Here is an 18,801-nt window from a genome sequence, read left to right on the forward strand (position 1 = left end):
AGTAACCTCCTCCTTTTCGAAGTCGGTTAAAAATGCAGCAAGCGGACCGTTCACATTCCAATTGAACGTTGGAGCGTTCCATTCGGAGGGTCGTCAAGTTTTTCGCAAACCCAGGACACCCTGGAAGAGGGCGAAGCCTCGTGACGAATATGGAGCCTCTCCTCGCATCTTCGGAACACGTTTCTCGGGAGCTTCTCGCTCCACTTTTTCCTAATCCCCGCGCTAGTGAAAGCTCGTGGCTCGTGCTCGCCCATTGTCCAGGAGACGAAAGGCTCGCAGAGGGATCGGGATCTATTCATCCCCGGCGAGGTTGACAGATCGTCTTTCACGGCGAATCAAACGACGATAAAATCCGTCTGGATGCGAACTCCTCGGTCGAGAACTGCGCGAGGAAATTGACTCCTCTGATTGCGAACCTGTCTGTACGTGATGCAAACGCGAGTATGCATACCCTTCTGTAGAGTCCTCGACAAAAGGATTCGCGACAATCTGTTCTGGAGCACGTTTGCAGAGAGTTCTGTAATATCGATGCAAATTATTAATCGAACTTCGCCAGACGCGGGGTACATACTCGTGAGCGCAGTGATCTTAACCTTTGGTTGCTAGAATTTCATTTTATTTTTCAAAAACTCATAGTATCAAATATTTAAATACGCTCAGGCCTTGTAATATATTAAAGAATAAACATTTTACTCTGAAAATTCTTACGTGATCTCTTCGAAACTTTATCTTGACACAGTCAAAGTTAAGAAAAATTCCCGCAAGGGTATGACCAACTATCCTCCCCTCAACGATCAATCGAGGCTGAGCTTTGTTCGATAACCATTTTCGAACCGAGATTAATTAGGGTTCTGTGTGCTTTACGTTGCCCAGAAATCCCCAATGGCGTTTCAACGTCTACTCCCTCTGTAACCGAGTGATACAATTTCCGGTGGTTAAACATCCCCGCAATCATGTAAGGCGCCCAATCACCGTCTGATTACATTGGCAGGTTCCTAACCCGGAAGTTTTGTTCAGGGACAAGTCTGGAACTGTTCCTCGCCGAATTTTTGCGACGAACGTAGGGGACCGCGCGAATTGCAATCTTCTACTTTTCTCCAGAGTAAACTGATTTACACTCGTTGATGCTCGGCCCCACTCGCCGCTTTCATGCGGAACTCTTTCATACGCCGACGACAGCCTGTATTCTTTCGTCTGGCAGAATTTCCCACGTGTCAGAGGACCACTTTATTTTCTGGCAATGGGAGCCGCTTCTTCCATTCGACCTTTTTTGGCTATTCCTTCTTTTTTCGGGGCGCGCGTGCACGCCACGTAACCAACTGGGTGCATCGTCTCAGGGGTCGGGGACCTTTTGGCATTGGTAGACTGAATGCCGCTTCACAGGTTCCTCGTGAGGTTGCAGGTTCGTGGATTCTTCATTTTTCCAAAATTTTAAGGTCTTATTGTCTACGCTTTATCACAAACAAAGAGAAAGAGTTTGTATCGGAGACTCAATGCTCGCTTGCTTCTTAACTATATTACTTCTTATTAGAATACGACCGCTTCTGTTTGAAATCGCAAGTGGGAAGGGGAAAAGCAGGGCGTCCTCGCAAGAGAGGCCTGCCAACCTAACGAAACATTTTTTCCTTGTGTTATTCCAAGGAATAATAGTTAGGTTCATGCTGATTGTTTGACTGTTCAAAACAGAAAACTCTACTTCCTGCCATTAGTGTTATAAAAATGCAAGATATTTAAATAGCCTTTAACAAACCTTAAGTGTGAATATGTTCTCAAAATTATTCATAAAAATCCAAATGAAATTTATGAAAATACGCAACGGTACCTCAGAGACACGAAAATTCAATTAGTGAGACTGTTTAATCCACTCACGCAATTATAAATTCTATCTTCATTTATTTTATAAACTACTCTTCAGAAGATAAACGGAAGAAAAAAGCCTCTAAACATGCAGCAGTCGCGTTAAATAATTTTTCCGTTTCATAATAACTGTACGAGTACTGCTGAAACGTTTATTCGTGTACGAAAAGCGTCTAAATATTTCAATGCCTCGGTAGACCAGGATAATAGTATCGTCGGTAATTAGACTCTAATCAACCGAATGACAATTATTGCACTGAAACTTAAAATTTTAATCTGATCATCCTAAAATAAAGGATTCCAAGTCGAATTTGGATTTCTCTACGTTGATAGCGGGGACGATAACTCGAAATCGTTGTCTAGACAGTAATTCAATCCGATTTTGACTGAGATGTCCCGTGCAGGCTCCTTGCGCGCAGACGCCATGGCAACCTAGTAAGTGCGTAATACGCGCACGTATTTGGATTTCATTAGTATGGCGGCATTTAATTAACGCAGTCTATTCGGAGCCGAGATAACCGAAATCCCAGCGCGGCTTAGCGTTTAACGACACCCACACCAGCCTGGTGCAACGCGTGCACACGCATATACACACGTGGGCGCGCACGATGCGTTTTATAACGTGCGGCTCGACCACTCGCGGAGAAATTCGGGGCTCGCGATACCGCGGCGAAATAAAAAAGAAATTTATATTTCGCGCGATCGTGTTCCGAATCGGTAAAGATACGGGGCCCAAGTAGTAAAATTTTCACCGCCAAAAATTCTTCCTTTGCTCACCCCGGCCGAAATAAAATCTTTTCGGTGGAGATCTTACGGGACGCTGCGAAAGGAAACACGGATACTTCCAGGATAGATTAGGTAACATACGAATAGGGTTTGGAGTATTATGCACTGTATGCTAAGCAGCTGTGCTGCGTACATTTTTTGAAGATTTTGGGAATTATATGTCCATTGGATGCAAATAAACTACGTACCGTTGTATGAGTGGCTTTTGGGACTTTTCAGAGGGAGATAATTGTAGTTCCTCTGCTCCAGATTTCTAGCTGGCAACATTTATATTAAGTGCTAGGTTAAATTATTAACTACACATACTTTCTCCTTCAAATTACTCCCGCTCCAATTCATGCCACCACATCCTTCATCGGCGTGCTTTCGCAAGGTAAATCACTGTTTATTCTACTATTAAACGCAAAATTCACCCATTCCAGCGAGTTTCGTCTCAAGTTTCGTGCCTGGACACTCGGTCCAATGCGAATGCTATTACTCGCGAGCATGGACGCTGGTCCACGGCCACGGAGCAGCTAACACACAGACAGACGCGAGCAGGTTCCTTTGAATCGAGCCACACGCGCGGTTATGGACGCTCTGTCCACTTTGATGTTCGTACCGATGCCGTTGGAATCGGTCGGGCCACGTCGATGGATTTCCACAAAGTAAATGTCGGCGGCAGGTGGCTGCCTGCTCCACGGAATTCCCTGCGAAATTGTCGACTGCGTAATCGTGGCCAGCCTTTACGCACCGCGGGAGGCTGGCCCGTTTGCACTGCATCCGCAATAAGGCTATCGTTTGTCGGAAAGATTGGTTTCTGTTCATGACGGTGATCGAACTGGCAGAGGACTCGGCATTGCGAAACGCAAAATGAAAATCGCGAGGTTCAGCTGAGTTTCGAAAATGTTTAAATTGAGAATTAAGGAGCATTCCCATCGTAGATAGTATAGAGAAACCGAATGAGCTTCGGTGAATATTTTAAGCGTTGAAAGCTTGCGATGCGCCCACTGTGCGCGCCAAAGGTGATTTTACTCGATTGGCCTCGTTTCACGGATAGAAAACAGGTGGTACGATCAAATTATTAAAGTGCACGAGGCTGTACATACAGTACCCGTGGCTTCTATCGGAATAGAAAATAAAATACATAGCCTAGTAGTATAGCGGGATTTTCATCTTTCCGTTGGTGAGTCTATCGGTGATGGGAAAATCTCTCTCCTGAATTAATCTCAGTGTCGAAAATTATAAGGAATTTATTTAAAACAGTTTTTTGTCAATTTCGCATCGATGAAGGGAAATGGCGACCGGGCATAATATGTTGTTTCTTATCGGGCGGTAATTACGAGCAGCAGTAACGCGACTCTGATTATAAAATAATCGATGGTATATATAGATCGAATCTCAAAATATATTCACATTAATAAATTGGTTATTTAAATTTTGACTGCGTTTCGCAGAATACGGTCCACCGCGGTGTGCGGGAACTCGATTCGCAAATCCCACAAGAAATCTGGACAATCTAGACGCAATCACCAAACGCGCGACTATTCGTCGCATAAATAACCTCGCTGGAAGAGGAGGGGGTGACTCGAGCGCGATAAACAAACAGGGGGAAATTATTATTAAAATGACCGCAGACAGCGACACGTAAATCACTGGGGACGGCACAAAGACGGACTGGAAACCGCGAAACGGTCGTCGGACGAATAGCGCGGCTTGTGTCGCGTTGCACCGCGAATAGCATTCACGGAAGAGGAGCACAAGGTGTTCTTTCAGCGACAAGAACCCTCTGTCGGCCCGTAGAAGCCGTGCACGATGACACATCAACGCTGGGTACCGCGATCACGATCGCGGAACGGCCGCGATCATGCGAACCCAGCCACAGTTCCTGGCCCCGCGTGTGGTCCAGGCCGTGCTCCAATCGCCGAAGAAACAAAGTTGCGCGTTACGGTGCACAATCTCGACTGGGGGTGGTCATTGTCTACCGTTCGCGATCGATTTGGTCGCTGACGGCCAACTACGGAACCCCCAAAACACTGGCCACGGCGCTAACCTCGATATTTTTAATTTATTTCCAGGTGTATGCGGACTTTCCAGGCTGGAAGAGGTGATCATGCCAGTGGATCGAGTCGTACTGTCCAGACATTGCAATGGAGGAGCACTAGTAGAGAAGTAGAAGTGATAAACATGATGCTTACAAAATTTCTTAAATCTAAGTTTTACAATAGTATCTTAGGTCTAGTTTTATAATAATGGACTTGTTATATAATGTTGCAATTAGCCTATACATGTTGGTGTGTCTTCCATGAGATGAGGGATTTTGCAGAAGTCGAGGTATGTTGTACTCCAAGTGAAATTAGAGGGGGTTTGTGGCATCATCTTACTAGATTCGAATTTGTCTACAAGATACAGGACACTTTCGGATGTCATATCGAAGGATCCCCTCTTATATCAAATGGTGCATTCCACCCGTCTGCATCGCGTGTGCGGGCCCTGTCACCAGTGCATTTGTCACCGTGACTTGTATCTTCCTAATGGTTCGTTCAATGATGCGCTAACCCCGTCTTCGTTGCATCCGAGGTGTTCGCACAAGCCGAAGTTATGCATTTTCTCGATGGGCACGTATAGGCGGACAAAAACTCCAGAGGAATTCTTCAATCACGTCATCAGCGACGGCACTCAGTTAATGTTTGGACTGGCAGTATTGGTAATTGCTTAGTAGGAGCTCGTGCACTTGTGTCCAGTATGTTTTGGAATAAATACTTCGAAACTTGGAATTGCGTTGCGTTTCTTAACGTTAAATTCGAACGTGCGTTCTAACCGCTGGAGCATGATGATCAATAACTTTTTTTGTATCGTACCGACCATTCGTCACTCGTTGTCTCCTCGAAGCGAGTTCCGATTCATTATATTTATTACGCAGTTTTTCGCTCTCGCGAAAATCCTGGCCGTTTTGTCGCCCGTTATCTACACGCTTGACAAATAGTCCGTGTATACAGCACAAAAACATTCAAAAGTTTTGTAACGCGGACATTGTAAATACCGCTCGCTTTTGTTCTCGTGCCGTTAGCACAAATAAACAATCATTCGACCCCCAGCACTATACGGGGTATCCCAGAATTTGTGTAATTACCGGAAATGGGGGGGGGGGGGGGGCCGAGTTGAGACGATTTTGAACCACAATTTTGTTTGCAAAAATGTCGTATGGTGCTTCGTTTCTGAAGTATTAACGAAACACTCCTCCCCTCTATTTCCGATTCTTACACTAATTCTGGGACAGCCTGTATAACCTCCAGCATATGAGTATTTTCTTGCCCCGTATCTCACCAAGATTACATACCAAGATGGCTAGTGCAAAACAGCCTGGACTGCCAACCCCAGTCCAAAGACCTCGATCCGTAGTCGAGAAAAATGGCGTCTTTTCAGGGTTCCCGACCGCAATGCAGGGGTTTGATCATCGAGCACCGAGCGTCCTCGTATCTTCGGTCTGCGCGACCGGCGGAGATTGATGCGCTGAGAGTGAAGGGCTGTCCGTTCGTGAATACGTGAGCACCTGTCAGGTGCAACGGGCATTTCAGCTTCCTGCATGTTCCCGCTTCTATTCTCGATGGACACTGGCTACGGCTCGATAAGTAATGCGGAACGGTGTAGGTGTTGCTGCACCGGACAGCGCGGGACACGGCACTTACGATAGTCGAAAGGCCCCGTACTGTTGGCTCGAAACTCTCCAGTCGATACAGGGTGACGCGGTAATAGCGTTACGACGGAACCGTGGCTGGCAGTACACGGGGATGGCGATCGGCGGAGACGGTGTGCGGCGCCGCGAGTGCTCGATCCCGCGCGTGTGTGGGAGATAATGCAACGTGTAGCCGGTCTGCGACGATCTATTGCAAGTTTCGAGTTGTTATAACGCGTAATTGGGTTAGAAATTTATCGTTTCGCCACGGGAATAAGGTAACTTCCGGCTTCGATAGCCTGGTGATATTGGGGATCACGAGTGCAGTTGACCGAGATGTAATCGAATTGGAATTTTTGTTGACTGCGCTGACTCGGCGATAGTTTTGAGGAAACTTTGGGGCTGGTGTTAGTTGGGTGATTAAGCAGCTGGTCCTGTTGAACAGATTTCTCGCATCGCAGGGTGGAATGATCGAGGGAGGGCAGCGGAGAGTTAACGGACGGAGGGGTATGTTTAATTCCTACGAGTTTCTGTGATATGCATGCACAAGTGACATGGGTATCAGTTTTATTGGATTTCATTAGGATTTATCACAGGGGAGGGGGAATAGCTAAGATACATGGCTTCAGCTACACACTTGCAGAGGTCTCCGATTTGCATAATAAAAATAATTAAGTGTGATATGCTGTTATAATCTTTTTGGTACAAAGTGAAATATCGCAATGGTTTCATTCTGGATCTATTACCTGGACTCACTCGTAGAAGTGACACTATTTAGTTTTAAAACGGTCTCCGAGTAATCAGCAGTTTATTGCGAGATAATCAGCTTGGGCAAGCTGTCCAACTGGTTAACAGCGTCATGTCTACAGCAGTACTGTCGGGTAACGTCCAGAATGAAAAGCTGTAATATTACTTTTTCTATTAAAAATATCGTATGAAGGCCTTTGAACGTTAAGTGGTCCAGGCCTCGCAGAATATTTAAATAAATATGCTTATAAAAACTCTCTATCCTCTTTGACTCGCTTTCGCACGAGACGGATGTTCGTTCGTTCAGAAGTGGTCAGGTAAAATCGTTATCGTGTACAAATACTGTTTAAATTTCCAGTAAATTGCTGATACAAGTATTCCCCAATAAACGGACGCCATATATACACGGAAATATCGACAAAACTACAGATACCCCGGGATATAGCGGGGTATTAGCAGAGCGGGGATGCAAAATTTACACGCGGAAAAAAAATGAAAACTGGTAACGATCGAATTTCATGTCCAAACGAAATCGTATCAGCAATTTCACTCAGCTCGAATTCTACGATCGGTAACATTGGATTTATTTAAAACCCTCCGGGAAAGAGGTATCAATTAACCACGTTTCTCTTTGACGGATCCTCGATGAATCGAGCATAAACTGCAGAAAGCTCATTGGTCCTCGAATCCGAGTCGTTCGAGAACGTTCGATTTCGTCAAACATCGACGTAGCTTTTCCAACGGAATTGATTTCGGTTGACGTATACGCGGCATCGAGCCGAGATATGACGTCCCGTGTCATTAGACGCGTCGTTATTCATTAACCAGACATTCTGGTACTTGGTTCGGTCAAACGATAATTGACGCGGACGTGTGGGAGAACCCGATCGCGTCTGTGAACGGCTCGAAGCCCGGGGTCTCCTCTTTCTCTTGCAAAATGAATGTCCCGCTAGAGGTCTCTTCGATTTTCAGGCCGTTCTGCCTGATCAATCGGCTTCGTTAGTTATTTTCCAAACGTTACGCAAACCGAAGAGATCCGATGGAGGTAGCACTTCCAGCAACGAAGACTTATGGTTACGTCGATTGATGTTGCTCCCTGTGGACGCGAGCCCCTCGAAGTTTCTTTCGCCGTTGCCATTCTTGATAAAATTGATTCTAGGAAAACACTATTTTTCGTTATTAATGATCACAAACGATTAAAAACAATAAGTTTCTATACCGCATTCATTGAACCCAGTCTTAAGTAACTTCAACCCCAATTTCCTAGAACCACCACTTTGTACATCACAATGACACTATAATTCTGAGCCGAATTCCAACAGTTTTCTTCGCTTCCGTCACCCACGTTAAGCTTGACTACGAGGTGCTGCTATCGTACACCCGTTAGCTCAATATTCCCCAGTCGCGTAAGCTGCAGATCAGCTCGCATACAGCTATACGCGCACGCGTGTAGTCGTGACCACGGACGAAACCCCATGGAAATAGCCATGCAAGTGCGTGGGTAACGGTCTCCACAAAAATTACGAACCGATCGCTATTCCTCGAGCGAAAAAGTTGCGAGAAACCGTAGGCTACGAGGTCTGCGCTATCGCTTCATCGAGATCACATCCAGCTGGCAATTAATCGGCACCGATCACACGCGCGCGGATTCATCGTTATAAATTGTAATCCACGCCTTCTAAGCGATACACTTCCTACTAGCCTAACGAAGCCGCTAACGGGATCCACCACTGCTCCTTCAAGAATGGTCCGAGACCTGCCACGCTAACTGGAGTCAGTTGCTTTCGAAGTATGGCTCGACAACGTGGAAAAAAACCTGTAATTATGTAGCCAACAGGTGGACTATTTGTTCGGGTACGTTTCGGCAATCTTTTCGACCGTAATCCTCTGACGATGGCTTGAAAAGAAAGTTACTCCTCGCTTGTTAGATATTAAAAGTGGACGACGTTTCGGCTCTATTTTAATTGGACCCTCTTTAGAAAAAGAAACGTAATCTTAAAGAGTAACGAATGATGACAGAGACGATACTATTCAAAAGAAATAGAATGAAGACTCGTTGAGTTGTAGTAGATTTAACAAGTTAGCATCCGATAGTGACTTCAACAAAGAACCACAGGAATAAGATTCATACGATATTAGGTACCTCAATTGTCAGACTGCATCCACTCAGATCAGATCCATCGTTTTGCCAATTACAACAACTAGCTCAACTTTAATCACGACTCAAAACGCCATAAGTTCGTCACGTTTACACAAGCATTCAACCACGATGCTGAGTTTCTCCCTAGTGTCGCGGGTGCGTGTTGATCTCGAGTTCGCCTCTCATCTTTCTTGCCCCCGACCTCCCCGTTTCTCTCGCCCTCCCCTCGCGTTCGATCATTCTACTTGTTTATGCACACATGTTATAAGAGGAATGACGAGGCTCTCGCGTATGTACCCGCGAGATATCCAAACATACTCGCGAACCCAGGCGCGGCGAGCAGAGGCGAGGCATGCATACTCGAAAGAATACCTCGAAGGCATCGTACACGGACGCCCCGACGCTGACTTTGCATCGGCGCTCGAAGGCGTCGCAAATAACGGTGACTAATGAAAATGTATATGCGGCTCGCCGTGGCGTGCGAGTGGGCTGCAATTCGTAATTTTTGTTTGAAATATTCAGGCTCTTATCAAACCCTGGCCACAACAATGATGCGGATTGGATGTACCTGGCGAACCAAGCAATCGAGATAAGCATTAGTAGGGAACGAATCTTTCGCTCTCGCGATTTCGTTATTTGCTTTGAAGTTTCTTGGAATTTCAGTATTTTTCAGTAGGCTGCCATTTAGCTGCCATATTTGTATACAAGTAAGGCAGCTAAACTGTTACAGAGCGATAATGCCTAAACTATCGTAGATGGAAAAAGATGTTACAGTTCGTCGACCTATAGTACATGGTCATTCGAGGTTATCCATGAATAGTTTTACCTCTTCAACGACAACGTACCTACATACGAGATACGAACCTCGCTGAACGTTGCGTGATACTTAACCCTCCGTAGACACGTTATAATTTGCGCACCTCCCTAGACACACATGGATCTACGGTGTCCTAGCGTTTTTTATCATACTCAAGATACTGAACATACTTAACATACTGAAGAGAGCATGCATTGGGTGATGGACAAAAATTAATTTTTATTATTGCTATTGAATAGAAATCAATACGAAACACGAGATATTCGCGAACTCGCTTAAACGGCCGGACACCACAGACCTATGTGTGTCTACGGAGGGTTAACTAAAGATTTAAGTAAAAGACTGCAACATACTCAAATTTGCACAAAATCTGAGATGCTGCTTCATTCAGTGTCCAATTTCGCGAATTGATCCCGATAGTATACAGAGAATAATATCTTTTTCTTATAATCTTATAATGTAGGATTTATTCTCATGTTTAAAGATTTTATTACTATATCACTGATTATCATGCGAATCGTGTTAGGGATGAAGTAAAAGCCATAAAGGATTGAACTTAGCCTATCGGTGTGATGAACCTAGTTGCATCGCGATGCAATATGCACTTACTGCATCACGATTCCACTTTTTCCGTAATATCATTTATAGTCGTCGTTCCGGTTAAGATTGGATTATGCAGTTACCAGGTGCGAAATTAGAATAACTCAACGCATTATTATGGAACAGCGTAAGATACATATTGCTATTATTAGTAGAGTCACAGGCAAGAGAGAGACGAGTCGTCGTTCCGACTCGGCGAAGCCCTCGAGGCAACATTGCATTTACACGGTGCATTGGAGTTGCATCGCGCTGCGCAAAGATCGCGCGTCACAAATAACAGTGACTAATGAAAATGCGAGTTCTCTCATCTCCGTGCTAGTTTTATCCACGCGTCAGTCACAATAATCAATTGTAATCCGTGCAAATCACTCCGGTCTGATGAATAATTGCTGGATGCCGTTCATTTCGCGTGGCTCTTAAAATTCGTAGCGCCGCGAATACGTAATAAGAGTTCCCCGTGTCGTTCAACTCGCGTGCCATAATTGCTTCGACCTGTTCGGATATTTAAAATTCTCCGCAATCCACGGTGTAATAATTTACGACTCGACGCGTTTAAATTAGCGATTGATCCAGACGAGCCTCGAATTGCTCGTTCGTGGTGTGTCGAGACCATGTGAAGATAGAGAGGTTCGAGTCATCATTTTTGTAAAAAATTCCATTCGAAAAATAACTCCTTGAATTTCAAACCGACACTCTCATCTTCCGAAGCAACGACAGTCAAAAAATGTGTCGATAATTCACCATGGCTTTCCCTTTCGAAGAGCGCAGAGCCACCGATACCGGGACGCGATCGATAACCGATAGATCACCGATAAGCGCGTAAAAGCGAAATGTTCGGCAATGCCTGCCCAAGGCTACGTGGAAAGGCGCGTATACGCGTCGGGGGCTGAATCGCAAACGCATCTGCAAGGGCGCAGCAAATAACGGTGACTAATGAAAACATGCATTCGCTCATCTCCTAGACGGGCACGATAAGTTTTTGCATGATTCATTGCGCCATTACAACTCACGGCCGACGGCTCAATACGTGCTCATTGTGATATCGACAATTTATTGCTCGGGTGGGGACCATGGTGGCGTCGGCGTCGACGTCGTCGTCGCGCCTGTCTGAAACTCCATGGCTGATCGAAACTTCCTCTGCCCCCGCGAATATCATCGAACGTGGCGAAAGTTCTGTCGTCCTGACCCCTCCATGAAAAGTAATTTCATATTTTGCGCCTTCTTTCTCAAACAATAGCGCGACCATGCGGTCGATTGATCGAACGATTAGCTGCGGGCTTTTCAAGCGTCTCGTCGGTGTGTCGACGACTTCCTTTTTGTAAAAGTAACAGGTGCTCTTATATCAATAATGCAAGTAAAATTGATTGAAAGATAGAACGAGCAAAGCCATTTAAGGCGAGAATGCTTAATTTAGAAATTACTTTTTTAGATTCTTCTTAGCTGAATATCTAAAAATATGAATTACCATGGATTTACCATATCGATTCTCCTACCGAATTTCTTTCTATTTTATTGTATACAATTGTTTATTTTTCTATGCAGTCCAGAAGATGATCGAACACGTGGAATCGAAACTTCACGTTTTCAAATGACGTGCGTTATAAATGGAATTGTTTGGTCTTCATTTATCACTCCACCAAGCTGGCATTTTTTTTCGAATTTTCCGTTATCATTTCCATACGAAAGATCACGAACGTGGAGGTATTTTCAGAGAAACAATAGGACAACTATGGAGATGATTCATCGAACGATTAGTCGGAGTCTGTTTAAGATTCTACCTGCCGTATCGATATTTTTTCGATTTCGTTTTTCCCACAATGGATCACGAAGATTTCGATATTTTTAGACACAAAGAGTAGGTTGTGGTTGAAGGCGGAGTGATTCTAGCATTGAAAGAGGAGTTGCAGGTATTTCTAACTAGTCAATGACGCTCTCCCCGCGGTATGAATTTTTTCTCACGTACCAGGATCCAGGTGAAGCATGCAGATGCACCGTTTCCAGCGGAGCCATGCATGTTTCATGACATAAACCGATGTCTCTCTTCTTTCTACCTCCAACGATCACTTCTACGTCCATTTGAAAGAGATCTATAGCCTCTGTTTCTAGAATCACTCTGTATCGCTTCGTTTCTTCGATCACACGGCACGTATCGGATTGTAGTTAGTCGCCTCAGATACAGGACAATGCCCCGATGCATCATAAATATTACCACTGAAGTGAGCAGCCCACAAAGGTTAGCACACTTTGGTGCTTTATACGAAGGTTTTCTTTTATTGAAACCAACGCTACTAATCGTCAAATCTTTTGAATAAAATAACTTATCATAGAAAAACACAACATTTACCATTAGTTTAGTTAAAACAGATCATTGTTAAGAATAGTTATTAGCATAGAACAAAGTCCAGCTGTACCAAATTTTTGTCCCATCTCTGAACAGCTTGGAGCCATCAGCTAATTCGCCAAACGCTTGCAGCGCGAATCACAAATCCCGTTTCAGGTTTCCACGAACGCAAATCGCTCAAAAGGTCGGGCCATGGACCGGGTGATTGTTGCGCCAGGAATACCGGATGAGCGTCTTCGGATTACCCAAGCCCCCGCTGAGATTTACGTCATCCCAGCATTATTAATCCGAATGAGTGTGCGGGAGCATAATAACCTGGCGCGTTAAACGAGCGTTTAGCACATGTATGTACACGACTACCTGGTACCTGGGCTCGGTTACCGTGCACTTTTCATTCAGTCGCGATCCGTAGCGGCGCCACGCACTGTCACCGGTTCAACTAGAATCATCTAATCTCTCGTACGTGCCTGGATCTTCCACTTGACTCGGTGGCAATAAACAGGGAGCCGAGATTCGTTAGCTGTATTTCAGTGAGAATTGTAGAGAAATGTTTATTAACACGTTGGCTGCTAGACTCAAACTCATGAAAATTTCTACAGCGTTAAAATTTTGTCTCGAGACTATTAACCCTTTGCACTCAAGGCTTAGTATTATGGTATCTATCAGCAACTCAAGATGCTTTCTTCGCATTCTATTGTCACGAATACTAAGCTCAGATTAACTTCGAAAATGAGATCCTTAATTTGAGATTTGACAATCGAGTCATTATAACCCCATTGACAATCATTTTATTGACACTTCGAGTTCCAAAGAAATTAAACCTAAAGAAAGCCTAGTGGTGACTGAGAGTCACCTCTCGAGTGCAAAGGGTTAAAGACTACATAAGTTAACAGTTGTCCTATTGTTTAATTTTTTAATCTCGACTTTAAATTAATTTCTTTATTTACTGAATGAAATGTCCTGTCACCCATTTCTGGGTGACGTTGCGACCAACGTGTTAAGATGGTGTAAAATAATTTTCACAAGTTATACCGACGAATAGTTGTGTTTTCAAGCATGTTTATTCATGACTTAAATATCGCTGAATCGATTGTCTGAATTTTGACCGCGTTTCAGGAAACCTGCTCCACTTCGTGGCGGAAGCGAAACGGGAGCAGCTGACGAGCACGTTATGTATAACTCTGCTGTCTGGATTCGTTCGTTGCCAGCCTCGTTCCGTGTGAATCACTAGCCGCTTTAATATATATCACGCGTCTAATGCGAAAGGTCGTCGGACAAGGCGGCTTCGATAAATGCCGCGAACGCTGCCCAGCGAGTTCCCGTTCCCGTGTGAAACGCACACCGCCAAGCAAATCGCGCATTCCTCTTCGTTAACGACCGATCGGTCACGTTATTTCATTTACATCTTACACGAAACAACTTGGCATTCCGCGTTCCTCCGTGTCGCGTTGCATTTGCCACTTGAAGATTATTAAACAATCACGTGCTGTCAAACTGCGCTCGACGAATTAATTATCTAAATGATATAAGTGACACAATCAAAAATATTTTGTTCAAAGTACAAATTAGTACAAACGTTGATCATTGCAAGAATGTCCAACCCCATTATCCTCAGTAATCGAGGACCTACTATCTCAAAGGAGCAGCTTCCCAACGTTGCGATATCTTCACACCGTCGCAACAATATAATTGAAATTTAAACGATCGGAAGCGTCAAACAAAATAAAGATTGATCTGTATCGACCAGCAACACCCTACGAATTAATTATCGCTCCGTGCCATTGAATAAATCATCCGAATAATGAATTATTGATTCGTCAGGAGTGTACGCAACGAGGCAAGCTCGAATCTTTCCGTCCTGATCCCCAGCGCGTGCGAAATTTATAATCTAAACCGCTCTGGTCGTGATGAACGACTACAAGCGCGACGCAAAAACGCTTTTGATGCACCGCTGCTGGAAGAAACATCCACGATGGACGCGATTCGGCTAAACGTGGCTCGTTTAGAAGGATTCCAACCAATCATCACTAGGCTCTGTGTCTAACCTAGCCTCGGTTCACTTCGAAGTCCAGATTCGTGTCAACTGTTACACCTTACCCACCCGCATCTCGTAACGCATGCTCCACCCAATTAACGAATTCACCCCCGCTACTACGATCAAGAAGCTCTCATTACAATGGCCTGTACCAGACTACGACGCCGATGAAATCCGATCTTTCGAATTCCATCCACGGCGAGTCTCGCGGAACCGCGCGCATAAAAGAGAATCGGAGGTAGTATTTGCTCGCGGAGGGAATGAAGTGACATTAATAACAGAGAGGAAAAAACGAGCAACGTCGGTGGGAAAATTGGAAGTTCCTCCGCAGCTTCGCTTGGCTAAAGCCAGGCCACCTACCACCCGTTATGACGAATATATCCGAAAAAACGAAACGTACACAACGCACCGTTAAAACTCGTCGTTAATCCTGCGCCCGCACGCGTTCCTCCCTCTTTTGCCCCCGCCGAAATTACGAGCAGCATTGTGAAATCTTTCTGGACGCTCGTGCGCGTCGGTACACGAAAAAATTTCACCCGGTTTCTCGTCGCCCGCCGTTCCAGAGCGCTAATGACGATAGTTATTAGGAAGCGGACCGAATCTCTACGGGCGTGCGTGTACGCGAAAAGAAAAAGCTTGAGGAACCTCGCGGATGAAGAAGAGGGAGTCCAAGGAGCACGGGAGAAGAGACGGTCATTATCGAGAATGACTGGCACCGGGGTCATCGTCGTCGGCAAGGTTTAACGCTCTTTGTGGGGGGAGCTTAACAACATACACCGCCTGGTGTGTACAAATCTGCCGAAATCATTAGCATGTGAGGCTCGATTTACCCTTCCTCTGATTCCCGAGATTTTTCTCAATTTCCATCGACTGTGAGCTTTATCTCTTAATCATAGTAACAACTTTAACCTACATAAGTTTTCAATGTGTTTTCTGAAATAAACGAATTAAACACAAAGTCCCAAAAGCAATTTCGTAGTTCTTGGGTTTCCTCTTATTTCTGTTAGTAGAACCACCTCCTGAATGTTTATCACGGGGTACGTAAACGCGCTGTAAATATTAATCGCGGGTAGATTCAATTCGTAATTGTGTCGCCGAGCAGAATGATTTTATTTACCAACCGCTCGGTAATAATAACGATAATCAGGCGCAAACGTTGTATACGCTAGTAATTACGGAATCGTAAATAACTGAGTCGTGTAGACGTTATCGCCGAGAACCCGCGTTTCCTACGTAATTGTAATTTCTGGTACGGCTTGGTGTGTTCATACATAACGCGGCGGCATCGTGCCCGGTATAGTAATCGGCATCGTAATATAATCTGCGTCGACGCGTAGAACTGACGTTAGCTCACGTAGCACTGAATCGCGTAACTTTATTGGAAGACGAGCCGGGGACCTCCGTGCGGTTATCTCCGACAGCCCGACAGGGAGGTCGAAACCTGAAGGGACGCAGACAGAGCGAAAGGGGTTGCTTCTAATAGCCCTTAAGTTGGATAAAGTTGGCCATTGTGCCCGCCACCCGGCCGTACGTGATCAGTTTTACCCTCGGATAATCTCACCGACGCAGATCTGACCTCCTGGCCAATGCTACCCACCCTTTCGTTTATTTCCTACGTTGGAACGTCAAGACGACTGAGGGTGAAACGCATAATGCCGGAGGATTAAGATTCGTGGGTGTAATTGATTGTTGATCGCCGCTACTGCTTTGGGGTGCAAATTTATCGCCGAACTGTGAAAGACAACCTGTGTTTGCGAGGGTGGAGGATTTGTTAGCACCCCCATTGGCGATGGTGGATCCTTCTACACGTTGGATTTTGCTTAATACAAAATTTTAACCCAAACGTATTAAATTCTTCTCCGTTCGTGTCGGAGAAAAAGTTGGCAGAGCTCGTAACTCGCGTTTAAAAGTTTCTCTGTTAAAGTTACATCGCGCGAAATCCTCATCGAAAGGAAACACAGTACTTGGATTCATGCGAGGTGGTCAAGTTGATTTTTCTCCGCGCTTATTTTATCTTCGATGCAGCTATCGTTTAATTTATTACAGCCTGTTTTAACTTCGAATAATTCACGTTCGGTCGTGTACGTGTTCTGCCTTTGAACGTTCGCGGTTGGTCTTCAAAGGAATAGGTTATTACGATCGCTCGCGATCGCTGGAAACAGATTACGCAGCGATCGTAATTCTAACATATCGCGCGGATAACTGGATAATCGGCTTGTGTGCGCGCTTCATTGTTTAGCGTATTAAGTGGATTGACGGTACTTTGTACTACGTCACCACATTTATTCGAATTTGCCACCGCCCCATACGATGGGGGATCGATATCGCTAACCGGAGGAATTCTAGTTGAAATCCCTGGAGGAAAGATGCGAGTATCGTCAAAGAAAAGTCTTGATAGAAATAAGAATCAGCCAATCGGTTCTCCTTATTTGTTAAAAAATTTAATCATGATTTTTCAAGAAGAAAAATTATAATTTCTAAATGTCCATTCGAAAGAAGTTCATACTATAATATATAATGTAACAGGAATAATGTAACGGTTTTTACAGGAATTACGAACAATATTCATTAGTCTTAAAAATAAAACAGTTAAAACTAATAAATGTTGTACCTTGTTTTTGCTCCAACCATTACATTTTTTCTCGTATACTACTAAGCGAAAACCTCGAAAATTTTTTAATTAGGCACAAAGTTTTCTCAATTAGGTAAAAATTGTGCAAAAGTTTACGCCATTATTATCCGTGGTATCCAAGCAGTGGTTGAAACATTCTCGTATTATTTTTGCAGATATTCTTTGATTATCCCTCTCTTTGAATGCGGAATCCTCTTAACTGAGAATAGTAAGCAAAAGCAATGTTCGTCATTCGTTTAACTTTTCAACAGATACTTCCAGGCTATCGTTTTAATCGCTTCAGTTATTTGAAATGGTGCGCGAGTATACGTCGCCGCGCAGCCTCGCGTGCCTGGAGAAGAAATAATTAATAAATAATGTTGGTTGAATAATTCCTCGCCGCTCGAAACGCGTGAAATCTTTCGTCGAGCCCGCTATCGCTGATACAGCCCGTACACCACGGCTGACGATTAAACGATGGGATCGATTAATCTCGCAGTTATCCTCCGCCCTTCCTTTTCCAGTCTGCACATAATCCACGGCGTTGCTTTGGGTTTCGCGGAGGATCCATAGATCCTCTTCCTCTTCCTGCCCGGTTCTCTCTTCTCGCCTTGGCGGGAAACAAGGCGAGTATACACCGGCGCGCCGTAAGCGCCAGTCACGCCTAAAAACAGGATATTCCGCCGACGTTATGGAATACAAGATGAGAAAATTCTGAACGGGTCGTAAGTCGGTCGGAAAAAGGACATTGCACTATGTCAGACATAGTGCAATATACCATTAGAGAGGACAGAAGAAACACGAGGAATTGGGTGAAGATTGTAAGTTTTTACAGAAATTGAAGACGGTGTTCTTTATTCTTCTTTAAATTATTAGTTAAGACATTACTTTCAACCCTCGTTGAGAAAGCAGTGTGTGCCTCTAGTATCCATAAATAAATAAAAAAGATAAATTGCACCAATCGGTAGACGCATTTTCCAAGCAGATCGAAGGAGACCAACCACCGTCTCCTCTTCTCGTCCCTAGAAGCTCTTAACGCGCGCATAATCCGCGACGTTCGGTTCGGGTTTGGGAGCTTACGTGCGCATTAGCGTACACTGTTCGTGTCTTGCTCGAAAGTTAGAAATATCCGTTTTGGCGCCGCCGTGGAGGATAGGACTGTGGCGGGAGAAGTTCGAGGCTGAAAGAGAGAAGGATAAGGTGAAGGCAGCC

The 18,801-nt window shown here is 44.7% G+C and overlaps 1 protein-coding gene across 6 annotated transcripts in view; it reads left to right on the top strand.

Moving 5' to 3' along the window:
• Positions 1–18,801, top strand: part of LOC128878583 (uncharacterized) — a 198,224-nt gene that overhangs the window by 21,385 nt on the left and 158,038 nt on the right. For 2 of the 6 annotated variants that reach the window (XR_008457440.1, XR_008457438.1), the window contains exons 3-4: positions 4,701–4,956; positions 5,029–5,702. Coding sequence is in view for 1 of the 6 variants with exons in the window: in XM_054126876.1 (XP_053982851.1) it covers positions 4,701–4,800 (100 nt within the window). In the remaining 5 variants the exon portion in view is untranslated. Of the gene's footprint in view, positions 1–4,700; positions 4,957–5,028; positions 5,703–18,801 lie in introns of those variants that run through there. The other 4 variants (XR_008457441.1, XR_008457444.1, XR_008457445.1 and 1 more) reach the window with 4 other exon arrangements.

This window comes from Hylaeus volcanicus, chromosome 1, assembly GCF_026283585.1.
Source record: "Hylaeus volcanicus isolate JK05 chromosome 1, UHH_iyHylVolc1.0_haploid, whole genome shotgun sequence".
In the NCBI taxonomy this organism is placed as follows: Eukaryota; Metazoa; Arthropoda; class Insecta; order Hymenoptera; family Colletidae; genus Hylaeus; species Hylaeus volcanicus.